The sequence below is a fragment of the Hemiscyllium ocellatum genome, chromosome 6 (genome assembly GCF_020745735.1).
Source record: "Hemiscyllium ocellatum isolate sHemOce1 chromosome 6, sHemOce1.pat.X.cur, whole genome shotgun sequence".
Classification (NCBI taxonomy): domain Eukaryota; kingdom Metazoa; phylum Chordata; class Chondrichthyes; order Orectolobiformes; family Hemiscylliidae; genus Hemiscyllium; species Hemiscyllium ocellatum.
Genome location: NC_083406.1, coordinates 15,265,192 through 15,292,268, shown reverse-complemented (window position 1 = coordinate 15,292,268; position 27,077 = coordinate 15,265,192). Strand labels below are relative to the sequence as shown.

The following is a 27,077-nucleotide window of genomic DNA, read 5'->3' as shown; positions in this document are numbered from 1 at the left end:
AAAATAGACTGAAACAAAATATAGTAGTGCATGTTTGCATGATTATTGTCAATATAATGCATATGGGTGTTGTAGTGTACTAACCATTTAGGATGTTTTTTAAAGGGGGGTGGGGTGGGGGGAGGTGTGATGATACTGCTCCTTTAACAAGGCAGTGCTGACCTTGGCTTTTTTTTCCAAGAGAGGTTGTAAAAGACAGATTCCGAAAAGTCTGGTTTGGATGGGTTTTTGGGCAAGTTTGATTATAGCTGACAGATACTGCCTCAGCCAAAAGGCTTTCAAACTTTATGAGAAAAAAAAACACTTGTATAATGAAAGTGGAATAGCCAGCTCTCCCAGTTGAGCCTTTCTTTAGTTTGGTTTGGTTTTGGCAGTCTGGCTATTCACTGAAAGCAGTCAGGCAGTTTTTATTTTGAGGCTGCTGATCTAAGAAACAACTACATGGAAGAGGGTGTTCCATGCTGCTGTGTCGCTCTCCTGTAAGATCCTGTGCTTGATGTTGTGCCAAGGGGTGTTTACAGAGATTGGTGCAAGTATTTGGAACAGCTTCATTAAGTTGGGATAATCTGTTGGGTTTTTGGATAAATTGTTATTCTATAATATGTTCTCTTCTGCTAGTGTTCCATTTGCTAGTATTGCAAATAAATTCATGCTTGTTTAAAACTAATGGTTAAACCAGCTGTATCATTCCCAGAATATCTGCGTTACACTTGCTTAAAACAACTAGCAAAGTTAGGGTCTGGGCTACTTTCTTGAAATGATTTGAGGGCGTCTGGCCTGATTCATAACAGGTTGAGAAGGTGACAAGAAACCGTATAAATTCTATGTACCAGGTAAGTAAAAATGAATGAAGTCTACATTTGGGCATCCTTATATTTTATATATTTTCATGTCTATATCATAATGAACTATACTTGGAAACAGTGTTGCATTTCCCAAAGGTGAGGCATATCACAAATTCATATTTATATTTAAGGACAATGCAAAAACTGGAACATTTAGAATTGATGTGGACATTTTCTGGATGGTCAAGGTTACCATATGTTTTTATCAAGGAAAACTGTCAACAGCCTAAGAAGTGTTGTATGTTCCCACTCTGTTTAAAAATAAACAAGCGACTGTGGAGAAAAGACAAAGCTTTTAAGAAAGAAATGGGGTTCATGGCATTTCAATACTGGAAAATGTGTTCTGAGAAAAACCATGGAGCTTCTTGGCTAATAGTCATCTAACAAACCTAACTGACTTTGTTTTCTGTTTTAAAGACTGACGTAGTCAGTCAATCAGGAAGGCACCCCAAAAGCCACAATTGTATCTGTGAATCCTGAATAGCAGTTCCTGGGACCCTGATATTTAGAAATATCAGTATTTCGACAACCCTGGGAAAGCCTGAAAAGCTGGACTGTCACCACTTTCCAAAGACTTGGATCCAGGTTGAACTGTCAGCAATTTGATTTCACCAAGGAAACCTGATGGACCACAAGAAAGCATCACATTCTCTCCATCATTTCCAGCCCTTAGCCAACAGGGCTTTCAACTTTTGAAAAACAGGCTCAACAGCACTGCAAGGGCTACTGGCAAAGTTGTTGTGTCAGATGGTTTGTATGCCTGGGACTAAATGGATCTTGTTCTAATTCTGAATTATTGCTTAGATATTGACCTGTGTTGGGCATTTGCATTCAGAAAAAAAGTATGCTTGTAATAAACACATTATTGAGTTAATTAAAGAAGGCTGATAAACATTTTTTTATTATTATGGATAAGATTGTGATAGTAGCAGTAACTGGCAATTTTGGAGACTGAATCAACACATTAATACTAATGGTGCAACAAGTGGAGTGGGGGGGGGGGGGGGGGGGGGGGGAAGGGGGTTGATTATTTGACCTTCCATTTGTTCCAGTCATGAATACAAGGTAATTGTTTGTTATCTTTGTAACTCCTGTAAGACAAACTTTATTTCCTATTTGAATTGGAGACCATCTTTATTTTCCAATACCCAACAAAGGAGAAGCAAAGGCTGATCTGTATTTACAATGCACGTTGCATGACTTCAGAGAATCTCAGTAATTTACTGCCAATTAAATACCTTTGACAATGTGATCATTAATATAATGCAAAAGATGTAAAGACCAGATCTTGTGTGCTCTGAAATTGCAAATTCTCACACAAAATATTCTGGAAGTGACATCCAAATGTAGTGTAAATCAATTGAATTTTAATAGGATACATAGGGAACAGAAGCTATCTTGACCTAATTAAATACAAAAAGGCCTTTGCCATCTGGTCATGGACAAAAATCACTCGGGTTAAGGTATCTCTCTATAAATTGCCACTAACCTTAGAAAGCAAAGATGACCATATTCGGATCGATCCATCCTCCAAGTACAAAATCTGAGCTCACCTGAAAGTGTTCAAGAGACTGGAGTTGAATTGAGTCTTCTTTGAGTTATGATGAGCAGATCACTGGCCTAAAGGCTTGATGCCTCGAAATGAAATGTCATAGTTGGTGTGGGAGTTATAGCAATTGTTTAATAGGTTTCTCAACTTCGAAGTTGGCTGTGGCAGAGCATTCCCAGGAGCAAAACAGAAGGGCTTGAGGGACATTCCATGAAGATATAATTCGTCCCTAATGACTCATGGGACTTCCTGGCTTGTGGCCAACCAAAATGGAGAACATTTATTCCAAAAGACACAAAACACATTAAGACACTTTGTCACAAATATACAGGGCCAAATTGAGGCATGGGAAAGTGTGCACAAAGCTACTAACAACTCATTTATGCAAACCTTCAAACACAACTAGCCCCACCTATGGCAGAGTCTGCAGATGGTGCACTAGATTTATCTGAGTGGAAGCAAATCATTCTTCATTCTAATGGACTGCTTTAGTTGATGATCTGGTTAACATGATTCCTCCACTGTTGGGGATATTCTACAGAAACCATTCCAACATTAATGATGTCGACCAAAGTACAGAGGAACCTCACTTATCTGAATATCAGACTATCCGGCAAGATCACCAGGTCCGATGCTTGACTAAACTATATTATCTGGCAATCCATTATCTGGAATTTGATTAACTGAACGAAATACTCCCCGCTCGTGTCCTTTGGGTCATCGAGGCTCCTCTGTATAATTCATTTGATTCTTCCCCATTTGTTTCAAGGTTGATCACATCACTTTTTTTTTACAGATAGGTTTCCCGTGATATTTCCTTTTCTTCAAATTGTATGCAGGCTGCTTCTCTTGGTTAACCCATTGTGACAGAAATTTGTTTTATTGGGAACATAAAATAAATTGAGCCACCAATGTTTTCTGGACTAAATTGGTAAACAAAGAATCTCAAGATGTCATCCTGAATTTAGAAACAGCAAGAGGTGCTGGCTATTATTAATAAACCTCTGACTGTGTGATGTCATGATGCACACATGACAGTAGAATTTTAGACAGATATGATTAAACTTTTTATTTTGTACTGCAATGGACTGGTTTTGTGAAAACCCCTCAAAGGCTCAAATCCAACAAGCTGTTCTACAGTATTTCTTGATCCAATGAAAACTTCAAAAGACAGGAAAGCACAATGTGTGTTGTGTACTGCAATCAGTGATATCTCTAAATTAAAATGCATCTTTGGAAGACAAGTTTTTAAAACAGTAGTGAGAAAAAAAACTTTATTAAATCTGAAATACACCAATTGTTTTACAAAAACAAGTAAAAGCTTTGGATGCATCTCAAGAAAAATATGAATCATGCAATAAAGCAGAGTGATGACAAGGATAATGTCTTTTAATGTATGTGCTAGAGGATATAACTGATGGAATTAAACACTTTCCTATTACAGGCAAACGTAACAATTATGAAATTTATAATGGCATGGTAGCACAAAATTGCTTCCATTTTTTAAAAAAGCAAAATATTGACTTTCTTGCTGATTAAACCGAAACAGCAAAGGTTAAGCAGAGAGCTGCTGAAAATAACTGAAATGTAAATGACTGCAAATAACTCAAGTTCTAAGTCATGCAGAATATCAAAAAAAGGATTAATTACAATTTTTAAAAAAATGAATCCACTTTTCATCACATTAAAAACATGTAACCGTCTAACCTCAATACATATCAATAAGTTTTCAAAAACGATTCTACTGTTTTTTAAGCTGTAACCTTGCACAAAACTTAAAATGGTGATGTCTGGAGTAAAATGGAAGTTAAGACCGTCTCTCCCAAGTTGCTTTGAAACATTTAACTGTTGCACATTCACATGCACAATTCAGTCATGTGCACTCAAACCAGCAAAGTTGGCACATTTCCATGGACAAGAAAAGCAGTCAAGTTTTTGGAGAAGTTAAAAAGTCTCAGGAGCTGGTGCTTTGCAATGACAGATCCCATCCAGAATGTTCAAATGACATTAATTATCCCTTTATAATAAGTGATATTTATAAATGTCCCCGTTTTTATTGAATCAATTTAAGCCACATTTAACAAACATTAACTGTTTGCCCAGGTTAACAATTCTTTTTGAACAAGCTCAAAGGATTGAATGACCTCCTTTATTCCTTTCTGCTGGCCATCCCAACATATGAATCCAAATTAAAAGGTGCAATTTACCAAGACAAGACCATTTTAATTTTAAATACAAAAATATAAACAAAAATGTTAAAGCATTTTGCTTATTTCAGCAAGTGAGAAACAAAATCAGTGACCAACTACAGATGCCAGTGAGGTGACACCAGCAACAACCCACCATCCAAGAACCGGTACCCCAGACTTACGAGCCATGGAAAAGGTGGACTGCGCTGTAAACAGCATTGTTATAGCTCTGCTCAACTCTAACAGAACTGGAATGTTCCATGAAACTGTTGATATCAGGAATGCTTTCGGCTGTGTCGCCAAACCCGTGATAGTGGCCATATTGGAGTGAATCATGGTCTTCTTCCAGGCTTCCAATTGTGTGGCAAGATGGCAGCGTTGGTTTGACTGCCACACAGCTGCTTGGGCTCCCGTTTTGGTGCAGTGAGCCACACATCTCTGACAGGGTGTTTCCCGTGTTTTGGATGGTTCCATTGACCTCAAATCCACTTTTATTGCGAGGGATCTGGCCATCGATGTTACTGAACCCAGCAGTCAATTCCGCTGCTCCTCCAATAGCCAAAGAGTAGTTCAAGCTATGGAAGGATCCATTTGTGACAGGTTGCATGGTCAACATTTTATCCATGTGGTTAGACTGATCCGTATCTGTAGTGAGATACACACCTATCATAGTATTGAAATACATTCATGGTGTAATTTTAAACAACCAGTCCCTACTCTAATTACGCCCTTTGGGTTGGGGTTTAATGGGAAATGAGGTGGTGGGGTGAGTGGGTGGACTGGGGGGTGGGGGGGCGTCTTACAGTAAAGGTTCTTGCTGTTAACATGAGTTCTTCCTGATGAACAAAAGAGCTTGATGTATGAATACATATAGTAAAACTAAGAAGTCTAAAATTTCTTTTTTGTATATGTGATGTGGGAATTTCTGGCATGGTTTATCACCTGCCCTTATTTGCCCTGAAGAAAATGTTGACCTGTGAAAAATCACACACTAGGATGAGTCTATTAAAAACATGTTTTTGGGATTTACACGCAGAGTGTAATAATTTACATTTTTACAATGAGTTTAATGGACATATGTGTATGTATGTGGTGGGGGCGCGGCACTCATTCTGCCCTTATACGCATGTTGGGAAAGCCCTGAATGACCTTTTCAGCCTGCCACCAGAGGACATTAAGTTGGCAACCATTGATTGCATCTTCCACAGTGCCAACTGGATAACAACAACACATTTCTAAGTGACTGCGAGCTCTTGGTGGATGGGCTTGCAGGCTCCAGTGTCCTTCATCCCAAGCATAAGACATTGCTACCCAGTTAAGTATCAGATTGGCACTATATACTGCAAACCTTACCAAATTACTGCATTCAATTGGGTCTCTGTGCTATAGGAAGGATGCTATGAAACTTGAAAGGGTGCAGCCATGATTTACAAGGATGCTGCCAGGGTTGGAGGGTTTCAGCTACAGGCAGAGGCTGTTTTCTCTGGAGAGTCAGAGGCTGAGGGGTGACCTTAGCGGTTTTTAAAATCAGGCAGGATATGGATATGGTGAATAGTCAAGGTCTTTTCCCAGGGTATGGGAGTGTAAACCTAGAGGTCATAGGTTTATGGCGAGAGGGAAAAGATTCAAAAGGAATTGGGGGGGGGGGCAAATTTTCACACAGAGGGTGGTGCATGTATGGAATGAGCTGCCAGAGGAAGTGGTGGAGGCTGGTACAATTACAATACTTAAAAAGATCTGAATGGGTATATGAATAAGGGTTTGGAGGGATTTGGGCCAAATGTTGACAAATGGGACTAGCTTAGTTGGGATGTCTGATCGGTATGGATGAGTTGGACTGAATGGTCTGTTTCCATGCTGTACATCTATGATTCTAAAAGGTGACTGGGAGAAAATGACTGGGGGGAGGCGTGGAAATTAAGGACACTGGAGCCTGCAAGCTCATCCACCAAGAGCTCGCAGCCACTTAGAAATGTTGTTGTTGTTATCCAGTTGGCACTGTGGAAGGTGTCTGGGGGGGTTCTTATCAACCCTACTTCAAATGCTGACTTTAAATAGTTTTCTTTTCAAAACAGGCATGGACCAACAAGCAGACAGGGAGGAAGGACACGGGACTAGTGTTTGAGTGTGTGTGTTTGGAAGAGATGTTTGGACGTGTTTGGACATGGAAGAAGGGAATAGGGGTGAGGGGACTAGAGGTGAGCTGGTGAGAAGACTGGGGGGGGGTAAGGAATAGCAGGGGCTTCATAAAGTGGGTAGTGGGCACAATTGGCTCAAGACGGTGTCATTAATGGTTATAGCAGATGTACATGAGGCAAAGTCAGGGGAACTGCAGGATTCCAGTGAAGATAAAAGGCTGGCTCTATTTTCAGGGATATGTTCATTAAGACTATCAGTGATTATGGCGAAGCCAATATATAAAACAACATTTCTTAAAGAAAATCACAAATTCAATTACAGTCCAGGACAGATGTCAAAGAGAGAATAGAAATGAGAAGTGTGGCTCTGGAAAGTTCAGGCAGCATCTGAGGAGATGGATCAACGTTTCAGGCATAAGCTCTTCATCGTGAATGTGACAGACGAAAACATGGTAGAAAAATACTTTAAGGTATTCAGCATGAAGCCTTTTTAGTGGCATCTGAATTTGACCATAAGCACAAAACTTTTTTTAGCTTTTCCCGGTCTTTGTACTAGCATTCTGAATGAACACACTCTAGCTACTAGATACTGACGCAGAGAAATTAGATATACAAGTTCTCAACTCTAATCTTGTTGTTTTCAGTTCATTAGATTTTGAAATGGAGCTTGTGATATTTGGCTTTCCCATTCCATCAACAGATGGACGAATAGGTTATTAGTGCCTGCAAAACAAGCATGAGCTCAATGGATAGTCACAGACTGCCCAAAGTAGTCACAAGCTGTGTTTCACAAGACAGCTACTGGGGAGAGTGCCCTTTTCCACTTGTACTAGTGATGGAAAATAATGACTCACCAATCACCAGTCTCGAAAAAAATGTATAGGTCCTGCCAAGCGTAACCTGGGATGCGATAAGCTGCCCAAAGTGGTCTAATCATCTGGTATTTTGACTCATTTCACACTTCATTTGTTCCAGCTATATTTCCACACCATGGTTGGCAAAATGGAACTGCCTGAAACTGTCAGGCTCAAGATTCAGTTGGAAGGGTGAAAAGAACCGAAAATAATTATTAAAGGCTTTCTATTTTGCCTTGGGGACATTTTGAAACAATGTAAATTCAAGCAGTATTACTGCCTTTTAGCAATTTATTTTGGTCCTATGGAAATTAGCGATTTCAGATAACTTTAATCTAAGTCTGGCTGCATGGTGTTTTCCAATCAGCACAAGTGATCAGGAACATGATATGAATGCCACATCATCAACTACAAAATATCATCATGGTAAAGTTCTGTGGCATGTCATTTATTTCACATATAAGCTTTTCCCACTTGCTAAACGCAGGTAGTTTTACCTGGGAGAAAGTTAAAACACTAAATGATCAGCAAAATCTTTTGGGTGACCTCTCAGCAAATACTCAGACCAGCTAAAGTCAACTAATACCACCTTGCTCCTCCTTAGATATTCAATATCATCATGGTGCATCACCAATACAGTAATGAAAGGTGGACCATACCCTGCGTTTATACAGCATCTTTAACAAGGAAACAAATTCAAACCTACTCTCACAGTGAAATTAGCAAGTAGGATAATGCAGTTAAAACAAAGGATCAGAATGGAATTTTGAACAAAAGCTAGAGGCAGAAGGGTTTAAGGATGCAATTCCAAAAATTATATTAAGAAAAATATTAATGCAACTTTCTCTGTGGTACAGTTCCAGATTATCGATCACAAATATATCTAGAAGATATCTCTCCCAAACTTTGAAAGTTCCCAGACAGACAGCATTTAATGCAGGTATTTTCAACACAATGATCAATCATTCTTGAAATACTTTGTAGAGATCTGGTCACCCTGCTATAGAAAAGGAAACTAAATTGGAGAGGGTTTAGAAAAGATTTATCAGGATGTTGCTGGATGGAGGGGTTTGAGTTATAATGAGAGGCTGGATAGGCTGTGAATTTTATCACTGGAGCACATAAAGTTGAGGGGTGATCTTGGAGGTTTATAAGGGGCGTAGATAAGGTGAATAACAAAGATCTTTTCCCAAGGATGAGGGAGATTAAAACTAGGGGTCATATTTTTAAGGTGAGAGAAAAAAGATTTAAAAGGGACCTGAGGGGCAACTTTTTCATACAGAGGGTGGTTTGAGTGTGGAATGAACTTTTAGAGGAAGTGGTATATGCACGTACAGTTACAACATCTGGACAGGTACACAAATAAGAAAAGTTTGCAGGAATATAGGCCAAATGCAGGCAAGTGGGATAAGTTTAGTTTGGGAACATTGTTCCAACTTGTCCATGCTGAACAAAGGGTCTGTTCTGTGCTCTATGACTCCGTCAAAACTTCTGCTGCCTATTGAGTATTCTCAACCACCTGATTTCCCTCAAGAGACCACAGCAATGGAATGTGCGCTGTTGGGAGAACTGGAGAAAATTAGAAATACAGTGAGAGGTGTGGAAATGGAAAAATTAAAACAGAAGGTTGAGAATTTTAAACGCACAAACATGGAGTAGTAGGGTAGGGTACACATGACAAACATATGGGATATGGTTACAAGCAGCAACGATTTGGATAAGTTTGTGTTTGCTAGTTTTTCCCTAAGCCAGTGAAAATTGCAATTTTACTTATCAGAAACACCACTTTGCTCTCTTAAATGCCTTATATAAAATGTCCCAAAATACTTTACAAATGTTCTATCAATAAAAACAGTGAAATGGCACATTCATGTCCCAGGAAGCATCATCAGAACAGATGGACAAAAACAGCATATTCAAAAAAAAGAGGTGGGGAGGTTTAGTAAGGAAATCCTGACTAAGGATCAAGGAACCCAAGAACAAGCCTACCAATAGCAGGTGGATTAAGATCAGGACTGCACAGAAGGTTAGAATTAGAGGGACCTGTCGAGGTAGGGAACAGGGAGGTGATGGAGGGAATTTGAAGACAAATCTGCACAGAATACAGGATGAGCCACCTTTTGAAAGAAAAAGGTTTCTCCATATTTTTGTACACTGTGCAGTATGACAGCAAAGCACATTTGGAGAGAATACTGGGCTTCTTCCTGTAATTCCCCATATTATACATTCAGATCGTGACAGCAGCACTTTTACTACACTCCAGACAGTCAGGGAAAAACACCAAAACATCATCAGCTCTATCACCCAGACCTCAAACCAACAGGCTAGTGACAGCAGCAACCACAAATCAAGAATCAGAACTCCAGCTCTTTCGCTGGCTGGGAACAGTGAACAGCATTGGAGAGAAGGGATATAGAAGAATAAAATAAAAAATATAGTTAGCATAATTAATAGACTGGAACATATTAGATATTAAGATTTCTTTATTGTTGCAAAAGTATGCAAAAAAAATCACAAAGTATTGGAAGAGATGCAGATGAATTAATTTTAGATGCTTAATTTTGAACTTGAAACCAACATTGATTAAGTTATGTCTAATCCTTTCAAAGCAACTTAAGCAATTCAAAGTACAGACTAACCATAGACACGAGCATAAACCCTACCTTTAAGTTAATGTTTGTTTAGTCCAGTATGTGGTGATCAGAGTTTATAGGTTATATATATGGTGTATAGATGGTGACTGATCCCATCACTTACAGCCTTTCTTTTTAAAACAGATATTATGAATAATCTTATATATCGTCTATACCTGTGACTGAAAAATATCTAAAAATTAGATATTTACCAAAACTTCCTCTGACCAAATTACATTGTTTGTGGAGAAAAATCAGCAAAATAAAATAATCAGATGACTAATATCTTTCCTTGTCATTCTTTAAAACCAATGCCTGAAATCTGTAGGATTAGCATTGGGCAGAGACACTCGGGATTAAGAGCCCTCGGATCTCCACAATATGGAAATCAAATATTAAAAGGAAGATGTTGTTTTGGACCAGACTTTAATCCTTTTCACCAGAAGTTGCAGAGGCTGAGAGATATCAGCACAAAGACTAGCAAGCTACAACTTGCACAAGTCAGAAAGAAAGAAGAGAAGGGCAGGAAAACAATGCAAAGAGAAAGCACACATGTAATGGAAGGAATGGAGACGGTCACGTTAAATAAGGAAGTAAACATTCTTCCTCATTCACCAAGCTTTCAGCACTGAAATATCAATTATAATGTTTGCATATTGGCACTAAAATTCATCCAGACATTGAAACTTTGAAGGTGCATAAACAAAATTTAAAGGGTAGGAAACTAAGTGCCATGTCCCATTAAAGTTCAGTTCACAACGAGACTGGAACACGTTCAGCTGTGCTTTGCCAATATATTAAGACAAGAATGTTAAGCCAGTTATAATGATGATCCAAAGCTGCTTTAAATTGGTCTGTTGTTATGGGGAAAAGATGCAGGCTCACATGTTCTGAGCCTCTTACTGGCAGTGATCCTGGTTTCTGATGAGAGTCTGCGATCTGGCACTGACCCTGGTTTATGGTACAAGTCCGCACCCAACATCGATCCTGGTTTCTGATGGAAGTCCATTATCCGGCTCCCATCCTGGTTTCTAATGAGAGTCTGTTATCTGGCATTGATTCTGGTTTCTGATGAGAGTCTGCTGTCTGGCATCAAGTTTGCTAGCCAGCATTGAGCCGAGCATGTTAATTGGCATAACTCCGTTATCTGGCATCAAACCTGTTTATTAACATCGGGTCAGATATTGAACATAGAATTTGTTATTTAGCATGACCCTCGCATCGAGAGTGGAGTGTGTTATCTAGTTGCGAGCTTGTTTTCTGGCATCAAGCTTATTATTTGGCACTGAGTCTGTGATCCAATGCTGAGAATGTTATCTGGCACCAAGTTTATTTCCGAATGAGTCTGTTATTCAGCACCACGCATCACTGAGTCAGTCATGTGGATTGTGAGGAGGATCCCCAAATAACAAGGGCAGTATTCTGCAGCCAGCTGACCACAAGGAGCCCACACCAGTGGATATCCCAAACTTAAGACAATAAAGACAACCTGAAAGCCTATCACAGAGCTTGCAAGCTTGATGCCAATACGTGGGCAAAGCAGCTTTGGATTGACCCAAACAGTGGTGAAGCAATTTCAACATGTAAGAAGAACAAAGTGTCTTCAGGGCAATCAATTTCACCACCAAGTTGATATCTTCACCCATCCCTCCAACGTGGACGTCAAATGCATTTTTTCCAATTGATAATGCAAATTAAAAGTAGGCCATATGTCACAGATGGGACAACATTAACCTGGATTATAAACCAATTTTTGGTTTTCTTACATGTAGAAGTAACAGGAAATTAATCATGCATCTGGAAGATCCATGGTCATTGATCTTAAAACCAAATAATCTGGTCTCAACCAAAATTAATAATGACACAAAGGATCCTTCAACAGCACCTCCCAAAACTGAAACCTCCATCTAGGGGGAGGTAGGAGATGCATAGGAACACCACCATCCACAAGCCCTTTCCAAGCCACACGCCATCCTTACTTGGAAATATACAACATTTTTTCATCATCACTGGATCAAAATCCAGGGAACTCCTTCTTAATAGCACTGTGGATATGTCTACATCCAAAGAACTGCATTGACCCAAGGTATCAGATCACCATTACTTTGTCAAGGGCACTTCTGAAAAGACAATAAAGGCTCAAGAGCCACTGACACCTATATCCCGTTAACAAGTAAAAAGAAACCGAAAGATGTGAGAACATGAAATAAAGGAGGTAATTTGTTTTGATTGTTCTTGGGAATTACTGCAAAAAGAACATTAGCTTGAAGAGGAACACTTTGACAAAAAAAAATCAATAGAAGCAGCAACCACCAAAAGCAAGTACTTTCTGCAAACAGGGCAAAATAACTAAATTAGTCTTAGTTCAGAGTCTCTTGAATGCAAACGGGAAACCTGATCCAGCTGATCCAAACATCGCAAATCTCTGCATGGCAATAATACGCTTACTATTCAAAGTACTGAATCTGTGAGGAGTCTGACTTTAGTGGGGAGGATGAGGAATATCTGTTGACACCACTAGCAGACAGATGTCTGGATGACTGAAAAAGAAACCATGACGAGACTGTTCTTATTTCCTGTCAAATGCATCCACCATCATACTAATGGAGTCTTTAGTCTTGAGTGTTGATTCTTCCGTTAAAAGGGAACTGTTCTCCCCCTAATTTTCCAGGGAACAATGTGGAAACTGCCTCAACTGTATCTCACTGATCAGTCTAAATACAAATTAAGCCATTCAGCTAAGACTTTGCCTCTTGCTCAAATGTTTCTCCCTTCGTGAATTGATTTATCATCAGAAGACATTTGGGAAATAAACTGTAATTGAACTGTTTTACACAAGAATGTTAAAGCACATTGAGTATTCTGATTGAAAGTGAGGCCATTCTCAGGACAGATATTACACTCTTATTTCTGAACCCTTTTTCTCACACTCGTCCAAAACAACGTCATTTTCCTATTTTTTTTTACCCCATGTTCTTTCATATATGTCACCAACCATCCAGCACATTTTTAAAAGTTGCAATTGACTTAGCACTCGCACTAGAGCGCCTCACATTCCCGACTCTGTGAAAAGGTTTCATCTTTGGTTTCTCCTACAGTCAATACTTTATTTCACATCTCAGCTTGCATTAATAGCATGGAAAACTAAATGACAAATTTTAAAACTGCTGGCACTTTGCCACTCATTGGACATTCCCTGATACCTACCTGTTTTAATTCCTTCACTAAACAACTTCCTGTCTATTTCATGTCCCCACACTTCCTGCCTGTCCTGCCAGAAAAAGATCGAAACACGGAAGTACAATGTCAGCCTTTCAAAGGCACATTCACCATCCCTAGTTTCCCACAACGAGGACTAAATCAGAGTAAGTTTTCCACACCTTCATCCTTCACTATTCTGTAGAATTCGATGTTTAAACTAAATATCGTTACAAGTAATACCTCAACTATCTTTATTGATCATTCAAACTCTATAAACTGTGTACTTTAAAATGCTTTTCATGGACAATTGCAGCCATATACTATTTACTTTTAAGGTCCAAGATGTTTTCCCTCTCCTCTTGTTATTTTTATAAAATTCACTTGTTTGGGACAGAAACCCTGCAATGCTAATCAGGAAATAGAAATATCAGTCTCCCTGTTTTCGAAGCTCCTTTTTGATGAATCCAATAGTTAAAATTAAAAGCACCTAACAGGAACATCCTGTGGGAGAAGATCAGTGTTTTGACACATCAGCTATCAAACTAGTTGAATCACTGGGTCTCTAAGAAAGAATGGGCACACGTGGTTTTAGTTACACTATACGTGGTTCAACCTTAATGATAAATTTAGTGATGAAACTGAAACACGGAACCATCACGGAAAGCTAATTCAAACTGAAATGTCCTGCAGATTGTTTCTTAGTGTTAGCATGTAGAGCACAGAAACCTGGACAGCAATTAAACTATGATATTTTGCACATTAAAACTATGCAGAGGCACAATATGACATTAACGAGAAAAATGCTCATATCAAATTACTACTCAACAGTAAATATATGCTTACAAATACTTAAAACTTTAACATTCATAATTTTCTGAACCAATAATCACACCCAGGATAATTGAAAATTCAAAACAACAAGTGTTCCTCCAAGGGTTTATTCAGAGAGAAACCAAATCCAACAGGCTATGTGGGAGCCAGACAAGATTCCAAGGACTATAGAATTCCTATTTTTTTCCAGAGTGATGGCAAAGAGACTCTAATTGGCCCTCAGTGTCTTGAATTAGTTGGGGAGCAAACAAACAGGCATGGTCCCTGGCATTGACTGTACAGTGTTCAGTGTTGTAACAGCAATTCATGGATATGGAGAAAAAACAAAATACAGTTCAGCTATGATGCTACCACTGTTAAACAGGCCCCTAGCACTGCCCGGGCTCGGGTACAAGATTTATATTTTTCCAGAACTATTGTTCATCAAGAGCCAGTGCCTTGGCGAGTGAAGGGAACAAAACCAACTAAAGCAGAAACGAAAGTTAATTTATCAAAAGTATTTATTTAAAATAACATTTGACCTAACAATGCATTTGGATTATGCACCAAGTAACTTTTAAAAATTGAATTCCCATAGCATCTTTCATGATCTCATGCCATTCTAAAATACTCTTCAGCCAATTAAGTTATTTTGACGTGTATTTATTGTTGTAATTTAAGGAACACTGTAACTAATTTATGCAAATCAAGCTCTCACAAACAATAATGTGATGATTACCAAATAATCTATTTTGGCAATATTGATTGAATGGGAAATATTAGCTGGGACATCAGGAAGAACTCCAAGCTTATTTGAAATATTGTTATCGGATTTTATGCTCACCAGAGGGGGCCTCGGTTTAACATCCTTTTTGAAATGCAAACCTCTGCAACATAAACAGTATGTTATATGGAAATAAAAACGATATTATAGACTCCACTGAGATACTATGCACACATAAGCCATGCGGGAGGAACTTATATCAAGAGCACCTTATAACACCCTCAAGATATTTCAAAGCACTTCACAGACTATTGAATATCAATGGAGTGTAGTCACTACTGTCCAGCATAAAACAGTCAAGTAAAACAGTGTGCGAGTGTGACTGCAGGTATATTAGACAGGCAATCAGGTGGGCCAAGGTGACATCTATTCAGAATGTGTTTCTCCAGTCTTAAGAAATTCTTTTTCTCAAAAACCACTAATATCCTACTTTTAGCAGAATTAGCTATGGATCATTAGAGAGTATCTGTCTAGTTCATGAATCCCATTTAAAAACGGTAAGGAATTTGTAACATGTAGACCGAAAATGTCAAAAGTCATATGCATATTTAGTTATACAGCGACATGGTGTCTGCATGGGAGAGACAGTGAAGACTTCAAAATCCTGGCCTCTAACAGACACAATCTCCTGAGCAGCTTGGTCCGATTTGATCTGATTGCTGCCACACTCAGCTGCGAATCCTTCAGCCTCACTGGAAATAGCTGAAGGCTTGATCTCTGTGTAAATGCTTTCAACGTTGTCCATGGCGATGCCATCAGCTGCTGTCCCGAAGCCAAAGCCCAGAGCTGTGAGAAGGAGGGAATCTACCATAAGCACACATGCATATTTGCATGTTTAAGTATACGACATCAGTCTGTATACACGGACTAACTTTAGGTCCAGTGGAATGTTCTGCTGAAATGTGATGGTATCTGTAACCACACATACATACAAAATAGACATGCGCTCAATGTTAAAAAGGCTGCCTTGTTAGTCTGTGATTCTATTATAGTGTCTTTCCTGAATTCCATTCATTTTACAAATATTTTGTGGTGTTAACACTAAACTAACCTTTCATCATGCTTTCGCTCAATAACATACTTAAAACATCTTGCAAGCACTCCAAGGGTTCATCTTTTAAATTATCTCAGTGTTAAACCATTGGATCACATTTAAAGATGGAAAACAATTAACTAACAAGATAACCATGAAACGGAATCACACTCGGCCAGCATTTTCTAAAATACCCTAACGCATTCAATGCTGACAGTCCCCGTATTGTGATCTTATCTACATTTACTTGCCTGTTGTATGGCAAGTGAAAAAACATAATGGAGTAAGGAGGCCTTTTAAAAAATATTTTGAGTCAATCAATTCAAAAGCATTTAAAAGGGCAAATTAAATCACATTGCTATTAACTGAGCTATTCATTATAGAAAAAAATTATGATGCAGTATTCAGGTGTTGCAAACATCCTTGAGGGTAAAGTAGCAACTGATGGCAATGTGTAAACATTATCAAGATAAAGCTTCCACATCTTGCCTCTAACTGCATCATACGAGATCACCACAATTACACTGTTTAGCCCAGATTAGCAAATTTTTTAAAAGCATGTTGCTGCAGGTAGCATCTTTCAAATTGTTTGTTGTGGTAATTACAAACAATTTAGAACAATATTTGTAAATGTCTGTAATTAAGCCAGATGGTGGGGATAGACCTCAAGCAAAAGCATTATAACATATCACAGTTGGAACAACATGAGACAGTGTATAGCAAGACTCCACCACTGGAGTCGACAATGGATAACCCTTCTAGTGTCTTGCCATAATCTGAAGACACAAACATCTGGTAAAGGGCTACTACTTGGCTGGAAGCAAGGCCAGGTGCCTACATGGGCAATGTCAGGCTTGTTCAGGGCATCATTTCCAGAGAGGGAAGGAAGAGGCAGAAAAGAGCAAATGAATATTCACTGTACACATGGACATGCCAAACATCTCAGGTGCAAAAAGGTTCTCATTCCAATTCTCTGAGAGTGGTTGCTACTGAACGATTGACGATTTTGCTAAACTGCCACTGCCTATATATTAGCTGTGGTCAATCAATAAGTAAGGCAACAATACCCATTAATCAGCTCTTCATTAGGTCTTCAACCCAGTCAGACATAATGTATGACCTGCAATTGGCTCAGATCTGCATATTGCGAACTTACACAAGACACTTGACAATTTACAGTAATTCTGCAAAAACAGAGGGCTGCCACTTATTGTGTTTTAAAACAGAAGATGGCTTACTCCAAACTCGATGGAACAGGCTTTCCTAAAAGTATTTTCCTTCAGTATCTTTAGGAACATTCTATCTCTAGCCTCAAGCTACTCTGTCACTTCCTGTTTGACAGGCTCTATTTCTAATGAGCAACCCTGCAACCTCCCCTTTTCCACTCACAAATTTAGCCTCATGAAAAATATCCTGTCACCAATCTACACAGCAAAGAAAGATTTCACTCCCTCACATAAATAAAAGGATAGAATTTTCACCCAGTGCTACAAAATTAAGAGAAATTCTTTTTAAATTGATTGGGGATTACAATGCAAAGTAGCTCAGTGCTTAAAGTAGCTTTAAAATCAAAACTTGTTTATGATCATCTCAGACATGAAGATCCTGTTCATTTTATTGCCAAGTACTGGATTAACTGGAGGACCAGGAATCAAGACCTTGGAAACACACTCCACCTCAAACCCTGCGACAGGGTTGTAACTAAGACCGTTGTGAACCCATTGATTAGGTAACTGGACCCCTAATCAATGAACTTAATGATGGCACATAATGAGCATAGGAACAAAGTAATGAGTTGCATGATCATTATTAGAATAACTTTGCCAAGAGCCCGGAAAATAAAGGTTAGATGAAATCAGGAATGATAATGAGCACTGAGATTCCTGAAATGTCTGCTAGTATTAAAATTGGACTTTATACAAACCCTAAGCAGCTAATACTAGGTGGAGGATAAAGTACAAAACTGACTGGGAGACGAGGGCTGACCAGGAGACAGGAGGGCTGGTTGGGAGACGAGGGCGAGAGATGACACAAGTTATAAATTAAGCAACGCAGACGAGCAAACAGACTAGTTAGGTAGGTAAAATAAAATAAAACTGGATTTTAAAGTTAGAAGTCATTAAGAACAGAAAACAAAGCCAGAGTTGCTGCTATTAAAGCAATGGACATATGGTGGGCGGCACGGTGGCACAGTGATTAGCACTGCTGCCTCACAGCGTCAGAGACCCAGGTTCAATTCCCGACTCAGGCGACTGACTGTGTGGAGTTTGCACATTCTCCCCGTGTCTGCTTGGGTTTCTTCCGGGTGCTCCGGTTTCCTCCCACAGTCCAAAAATGTGCAGGTTAGGAGAATTGGCCATGCTAAATTGCCCGTAGTGTTAGGTGCAGGGGTACATGTAGGGGAATGGGTCTGGGTGGGAGCGCTTCGGCGGGTCGGTGTGGACTTGTTGGACTGAAGGGCCTGCTTCCACACTGTAAATAATCTAATCTAATCTAATTTCTTATGCAGCTTGAGCTCTTCAGGAGAGGAAGAGTCAAATTGTTCTGGACAAGATGCAATGCTGGATTGAGGGCCTAACTGAGCAAACTGGATCGTGTCCTCCTGAAGAGAAAATATGATTGACGTTGAGTTTGAATTATTCCAGTAATAAATGGAGTCGAACAGATTAGCAGATGGAAAATTGCTAATGCAGACACAAAGAAGGATAGAAGATAATTATGAATTAGAAGAAACATTTTCAAACTGTGGATGATGTGGTCACAAGTGGTGACTGATTCCAAATCTAAGAAAAGCTTATACGAGAGCATGGTAGAAGGTGGTGGGAAATGGATCGATTAGCTAATGCGATAAAATGTGGGATAATATGAGTCAGAGTCATAGAGATGTACAGCACGGAAACAGACCCATTGGTCCAACTCATTCATGCCGACCAGATATCCTAAATTATTTTAGGCCCATGTGACTTGGTCTATATTCCTCTAAACGCTTCCTATTCATGTACCCATCCAGATGAGGTTATACACTGTGGCAGGAAGAACAGAGAAGCTGAATATCATACAACAAAGAAACACTGCAGAGAGCTACGGCACAGAGGGATTTAGAAATTCTTGTGCACAGGTCAAAAATAACTCGTATCTAAGTTCAGTAGTTTAGAGGAAAGGCAAATCAACTGCTGGACTTTATTTCAAAGGGAAAGGAATATAAAAATAAGTAACTTTTAACTATACAAGGCATTACTGTAGTCAGACCATACTTGGAACACTATGAACAGTTCTGGTTTCTTTACCAAAGAAAAAATATCCTGGCACTGGAAGCAGTCCACAGAAGGTTCACTAGATTGATCCCAGGCATGAAGGGATTTTCTTATAAAGTGAGGTAGAGTAACTTGAGTTTGTACTTATTAAAGTTCAGAAAAATGAGAGGTTACTTTATTGAAACATAAGATTTTTACTGCAGAGAGGATATTTCCCCTTGTAAGAGAATATAATAGTGGGTATAATCTTAAAGTAACAGATCCCCCATTAAGAGATGAGGAGGAATTTTTTTCTCAGATGGTTGTGAATCTGTGGAATCATTTACCAAAGAGTGCTGTGGGGGGGGTGTGTCAAGAATTCTTAAGGCCAAGAATGACAGAGTTTTCAGAAATGAGTGAATTTAGTGGTATTGGGAAGAGGCAGGAAAATGGTGCTGAGATTCTTAATTTCAACGTGATCTCCTTGAATGCCGTAGCAGACTTGATGAGCGGACTTTTACTTGTACTTCTTACTGTCTTACAGATTGTGCAAGAGGGACTGATCAAACCAGTACAGACAGAGGTGGGGTCAAGGAGAGACAGGGATGGAGCACTGAAGGCTAGAAAGCAGTTTCCCCAAAAAAGACAAAAAAGCATGGGCAAAACAAAATCTAGAAAATGAGACAAATGCGTAACCAGTCTTAAGACAGGCCTGTATTCAACCAAAGCATGAAGGTAAATGAGTCACTTCAGAGTTAAGTTTTACGTAAAGAATTAAATTGTCAATTAATTTGAGCATTCACTGAAATTTTCCTCCAATTTCAGTTGATAGTTTAATCTTTCCAATGTGGAATTGATGGGATCAGTAGGTTTGTGATCCAGAATGCATGGAAGGCTTTGGAAGCCAATTCAACCATAACTTATAAAAGGAATTGTATAAATACCTGCACAGGAACTTTTGTCACAGAGAAAGAGCAAGTGAGTGGAACTAATTTAAATCGCTCTTTCGAAGAGCTAGGACAGGCACTGTGGGTTGAACAGGTTCCTGTTATGCTTAAAAAGTTTTAAAATATAACAAGTTGGACAATATTTGTTATTCACATGTTTGTTACAATGTTCAGAGAATGATGCTAGAATCCTTATGCCCTGGAATAAAACGCCTAATAGCACAAAGTGCTTACCATCTGTTCTCGGCTTCTTGATTCCACAACGTTCAGATTCCTCGTGGCTTCTCTTCCGGTTGGTTCCTGTGTAGCCATTTAGGCCATCTGTGATCAGGTTATCGCGGTAAAGACCACTGGCGATGCCATTAGTATAGAAACCATTTAGCTGATGGTTCTGCACACTGCACAGGAACTGGGAACATTCCTGGAAGCCCTGAGCCAGGGCAAGCTCAGCTGCTGTCAACCCATTTGCATTCCTTAAACTGCACAAAGGAACATAAAAACAATTACACTCTAACTTATCACAACATTTCACACATAGGATAGAGCTGGACATGTGGGAAAGATTAGTTAGGGCACATTGTAGAAGGCGATATGAAAAACTGCATGACAGTAAATAATGTAAAGGAATCTGCTAATAACAGTATCCAAGTATTATTACAACATTTACACATTTGATTTTTCTAAGTATTTAAATCAGCTTCACTTGATTATAAAGTCAGACTTGGCAACTTGAAACAATTTTATCAGAAAATAGCAAACCATGAACAGAGATATCTTTTATTTAAAAAGACTTCCAAACAGAACTACACTTTTCAAAAAAATTCCCTCATTTATACAACATATTTGCAATTGATTGTTAAACTGATTATTGTTAACAAATATCTCTGAAAATCAGATATCCCTGGAATTGTTTTGCAAAATGATGGCTCACACCAAATCTTTTCTCAGGTGCAAGTAGGCAAACATGAGAATTAAACATGATATTTTTAAAACTGAATTACTCCTCTAAACTGTTCTCTATTTTTGATGCCTCATTTTCTCTGCAGCTAACTTATTTTTTGCAGGATCTGATCCCACCATCCACTCCTGTTTAGCTCTGTGAATTGTCAAAAATCAACAGATTATAACTGCATTTGAAACTGCAAGTATCAGTGAGGGAAGTGCCACTTCCATGAGTCCCATTTACCAGTTAACATTCAGAGCTAAGTCCAAATTGTGCAAGTTCTTTTTGACATTCATCAACTTCTCTGGAATATTAGCTAGAGCCTTAATCAGTATATAAGAGTCAGCAATTGGGCCATGAACCCTGCTGTACCACTCAATAAAATCATGGATGATATTCTACCTCAACTCCAGAATCCTGCCTTTCCCCATATCCCTTCATTCCCTACAGTCAAAAGAAGTCGGAATGCTGAACACTACCATCAACAGACCATTCAAATCCCTCCTAGCTACAGAATTCTAAAGATTTATAATAATGTGAATGAAGACATTTCTCCTCATTTCAGTTCAAAATGACTAATCCCTTATGCTGAGACTGTGACTCAATGCTGGACTCTTCAGCTAAGAGGAAACAGCCTCTGAGCACTAAACCAGTCAAACCCTTTAAAGATGTGAAGTGTGCATATACATCCACATTGCAGAATGACACATCAGTACTGGCTTGTATCAAAAACATTGTAATGGAAAACATCAACATCGAGCCTATGTATTCATGAATTAACTGTTTCCACACTGTAGATAATCTAATGAGAATATTTTCAAAGCTGCTCTTTCCACATGCTATCACTTTTAACAAATACATTTATTCATATGGTTACTATTCAACTGCACTCTCACCTGATATCCTCCTATCCACTTCATCCATAGCTGACTTTCTCAAACTTGCACCTTACTTCTCAACTCTCTTCAGTTCTATCCACATCTAATACTTGTGCGTCCAACTCCTCTCTGACCTAGTACAATAATACATTTTCCTTGTCTTCAAAATAACTACTGCCATAATTCCTCAAGCCAAGACCAATACCTGTGCAACTTCTTCAAACAAATGCCACCTATCCTCAGTCCCACTAAAACCCCTATCCCAAAATACCAACCACTTGCTACCCCTCACCCAAAAGCATTTTACAGCTCATTAAATTATTTTCTTCTATATACCAACTTCTCACATCCACAATTTCACCCTTAGCCAATACCTCAAAGTCATTGACAATAATCTCCATTATTAGGCATTGGATGCCCCCCCAAACCCCTTTACCTATCCCACTACTATGCTCCTCAATAAGCTCAAACAACTGCCACTGCAGTAACAGCCCAATTTCTAACTTCCTTTTTCCTCTCAGCCATTAGATAAGTAGCTAGTCCAAGAAGGGGACAGTTCAAATGGATTCAATCGCACTTGGTCAGTCACCTACGACATTCCACATTACTCTAGCATTTCCACGTTCTTGACTCTGGGCACAATTGGTCAATCCGCCCTTCTTGATTCTCTCTAGTCTTTTGACTATTTCTGTGACATTAAATCTTGCATTCTCATTCTAAATGTCAGAGCAACTAGCCAAGGTCCTGCTTTCAAAGGCTACACTTTCACATTCAGCAGAACCCAAACACATCCCCAATCAATATTTTTCATATATCACTGCCTTTCGGATTATCATTTATAAATAGAGGCACATAGCCCACATCCATCTTAATAACATACTGCTTTATTTCTCAATTCTGCATGGTTTTTGTACATGACTACAATCTACTCATGAAATTGCTAGAACTCCACATAAACACTGGCAAAAAATTAAAGCTCTATGGTTTGTTTCATGCAAGGAACTCCACACATAATCACAATCCATCTATTCTTCTTCTGGGCTACGTACTGGCTGTAAGCCTGATAGCTCTATTAAGAGATAGAGAGATGGTGGGCTAAATTTAACAGCAACACATCCAGTTCCACCACTCAGACTATCCCTGCCTGTAACTTGCTCTCACTGACAATGTAAAGCTCATCCACACCTTCCATCATGAAATTCTTAACTTCTTCGGTTTCATCAGCACTTCCAATAGAACTATACAGTATGAATCCAAAGTTGTGACTAAGTTCTGCTCACCTAATACTGTGCCTAAGTTCTGCGATTATAACTATAAATAGCAATATCTTGTAAAATGAGAATGATCAAATCTTAAGTGTAACTGTAGACAGTGGGCTTTGCTGGTAATAAGTTTGGAATTAGGGCATATTATATTAGTTTCCAAATCTGTAAGGCCAATGTTCAAGAGCTAGGTTTACTTTCAGAATCCTAGAACATCACTGTTGCTAAACTTGAGAGTTCTTAAGCTCTTTTTAACAGTTTTGAGCATCCATTGATTCATCCATTGTCCTGTAGGTCAACAAATCAAGAATCCATGGAAACAAAAGCCAGATTTTCAGGATGCTTTTTTGAAAAATAAATCATGCAATTTGTACTTGCAAAGTATTTTTATTAAATCTGTTCCAAACTACACAATTACCAAAAAGATTAAATTGGTCATCAAAGGGGCAAATCCTGCAGTTGACTGGTTAGCTGGCTGAACACTTTGTTCGTGGTCACACACTCTGTTTCAGATACACAAACAAACAACAAAAAAATCCAACAGGTTAGCATATTCGGATAGTAATTTCATCTAACAATATTTAAGTGATGGAGATTCATTTTGATTAATAACAAGAGTATGCTCAAACTCCCAGTTTTCTGGGTGAGGGGTTGGAGGCAGTGGCAAGAAACTAAAGAAAACACTTCAAGAAGTTAAAACTGTTCACGAGATTGCATATGGTCAACTTGTGGATGACCAAAACTTGCGAAGACACTGTTGGCACTTGAGAGAGTAATAGGCTATATTGACTTAGCAAGTTACAGCGGTTAAAGGTGACAATGGAAGAACTAGGTCTATCTGAAGTAAATCTGTGGAAAGGATGCGTGCAATGCAAGTTTTTTTTAAAAAAATAAGATATTTATTTTAGAGAATAGACCTGACACCCCTGATAGCACTGTCTGGCAAACAAGTGTTCTGATGCAAGAACCGATCCTGATAAAATCGACAGCAAAACTGCATCCAGCAGTGTTTCGGCAAGACCACGTTTAAACAGTCTAAGAACTGGTCTCCATTTCAGTTCATGAACAATAACAAAACCCCAAACTAACCCACCTCCGTGTCCTTCTTCTTGAACGGACATAAATCAGTGCTGCTTCAAATTTATTAATTCAATGTGTAATTGGAAAAAAAATACTTAAATCAGTCACTTTTTGTTTAGTGGGGTTTGTAGTGTATTATTTACACTCCTCTTCAACTTTGGAAAAATACAAGATTAATAATCTATCCCAGGAGGCTCTGTTGTAAATATCCATCACTGGGTAAAACATTACAGACATTTCCAAGGGTTCCAAAGCTATTGTGGAAATGAACTCAGGATTACAGTTGAAGCACCCATGAATTTAGCAGAGAATCTCTACGAGTTAACAGCAAAGAGGTCAAACACAGACCTAACACTTCAAACAAGAATCTGCAGCTTGGACAGAAAGATGAAGAAACATTTTGATGAGGTAGATAAATGAATGGAGCTTCACTGACCAGTAGCAAACCATTCATTGGTACAGAGAATACTTCACTGAGTTGATAATCCCATTCGAGTGTGAACACCACACAAGCACATTCGTTCATCTGCAACCAAGTCCCAAGTCAAGTGGAGGCTGGAGGGTATAATCGCATTTTTTTTCAAAAAAACACAGATGCTCCATTAATTCTTCATTGTGTGTAATGCAACAATGGCAATATTCAATAGCACAATTCATCCTCACCACTTCAAGTTCTGGTTTCTCGAAGACATTATCTCACAGCTAATGTTACAAAATAAGAGAATGCTAGGACACAGATGGAACTCAATGACCGAACAGCTAGAATAAAATAAAACCCAACCTGATGCCGAAATAATTGTTTTGCTCAGTCACTAGTCTTGAGTGAAATGGAAATCAACAGTAGAGAGTGAGCTGAAGTAAGCTCCAAATTCACCTGGAATGGCACAAAGGCTGTTAAGTCAATAAGATCACAAAAACATGAAAACTGTATTCTGCCAAGTTGTGGTCCAAACTGCAAAAAATATGCAATCTGACCAGTCAATGGCATTCAACAACTTAATAAGGAATGTTTCCACTCAGCTGCTCTTCTGCACTTGCTGAAGCTACTTAACATAAAAGAGAGAAATTCAAGACGAATAACACAGCTGCAGCAAAGAGCAATTAAGCCCCATGTTGTAATGCACAAACACGGTAGTGACTACAGCACTTCTCTCTTACGACTAATCCACTTGATATGGGACAGTACATGACAGAAACACAAAGATCATATCTGTGCCAGGTTCTAGTCCCATTTAGCCCAGTCATGTGAGAACAGGCTGATCAAAAATATCCAGAAACAAGGATTTGTCACAAATGTAGGCCATTCAATGTAATGGCTTAATCTTCAAATATATTCCCAGTCAGGACTGAAACGATCAAAAAAATTGTTAACAATATTATCTTTCTTCTCTCTACTGTGGGGAGTAAGATGATATGTAATCAACTTTAGGTCAACTTTGTAGGGTACCGATGGGCAAAAACCCTTGACCCAACATGTGCAAGAAAGCCAAAGACAACATTAGTGTTCACTGTTGCAAGCTGGAAGCCAGCATTCAAAGATTCTGGAAAGTGGCAAGTCTGGCTGACCCCAACAAGTTCATTAACAATGGTCAGCCAATAACACAAAGTGATGAACACTAATTGTTCATTGGTACACCAATGCACCTTTCACAAGATATACAAAGCTTGATGTGCACGAGCCATGGGTTTCTTTCTCACAGCAATGTCAAAACAGACTTGAATGGAGTGATGACAGTGATTCTGGACATCCTAAATGCAGTTCCACTAGATCAAAGACAGAATGCAGTCAAAAAAAGCATACCATTAGTGAATGTCTGACTACTGGTTACTGTGTAACATCCACAATCATGCTGATTAGCATCTGGCCTAATACTGATTGACCAACTTAAAACAGAAACAAAGTTACACATAGATTATAAAAGGTCAATGTTACATTGAATTCAAAGTCCTAATAGCAAATGTTATTTAAAAAATCTCTGTACTTGATAGCGTGCTTCCTCATTTTTACATGATTTAAAATTAGATTCTTCACCAACATATGAAGCAGCTAGGATTCATTGTATAGTACCAGTCCATGAAAGTTAAGTGGCAAGAAAACAAGTGATACGTAGCATACTAACATTACCAAGAGTCACAGGGAAATGGGAATAACTCCAATTGCCTAGACCTGTGTCTGACTTCACATGACTGATGGCTTCAGTGAGGTGTACACGACCTGTTCACAGCAAGAACAATTGTCTGATGTCAAAATAAACATTTCAAGCATAACCTGAAATGGAGCAAGAACATGGGGAAGCTTGTCACAATAGGGATGCCTGTAGACATGCTTTTGTGCAATGTCAAATCACTTTAAAAACAAAGAGTAATGCTGTGGAAACAAAAGCCAGTGGTCCCCTTAACAGTCTACCCTCCAATTTTGCTGGTCAGCTCTGTTAAGAGAGCGTTAGGTTAAACTACAATAAGTTTACAGCATTCAGGTTCAAGTCTAACTTAGGAAGGCACTGATTAAGTGATATGAATGTTTATTGCAGTTGATAGTTCATTGAATGGGCATATAATAGAAAGGTGGATTGGAGATATAAATGCTATACTCAAAAGCAAGGGCATTTAAAATGGAATAATTTTAAAGTTTGGTTTTAAAAAATAGACAAACACCAAATCACGATTTAAAAATGATTTTAAATATTCCCATTTTCAA

General features: G+C 38.7%; 1 protein-coding gene across 4 annotated transcripts in view; it reads right to left on the bottom strand.

Moving 5' to 3' along the window:
* Nucleotides 1–3,739: 3,739 nt before the first annotated feature.
* LOC132816364 (ankyrin repeat domain-containing protein 10-like) overlaps nucleotides 3,740–27,077 on the bottom strand; it is a 58,499-nt gene continuing 35,161 nt past the window's right edge. For 2 of the 4 annotated variants that reach the window (XM_060825829.1, XM_060825827.1), the window contains exons 4-5: nucleotides 20,451–20,695; nucleotides 3,740–5,246 (exon numbers count right to left, since the gene is read on the bottom strand). In XM_060825829.1, the coding sequence (XP_060681812.1) occupies nucleotides 4,762–5,246; nucleotides 20,451–20,695 (730 nt within the window). In that variant the 3' untranslated portion in view covers nucleotides 3,740–4,761. Of the gene's footprint in view, nucleotides 5,247–14,333; nucleotides 15,790–20,450; nucleotides 20,696–27,077 lie in introns of those variants that run through there. The other 2 variants (XM_060825826.1, XM_060825828.1) reach the window with 2 other exon arrangements.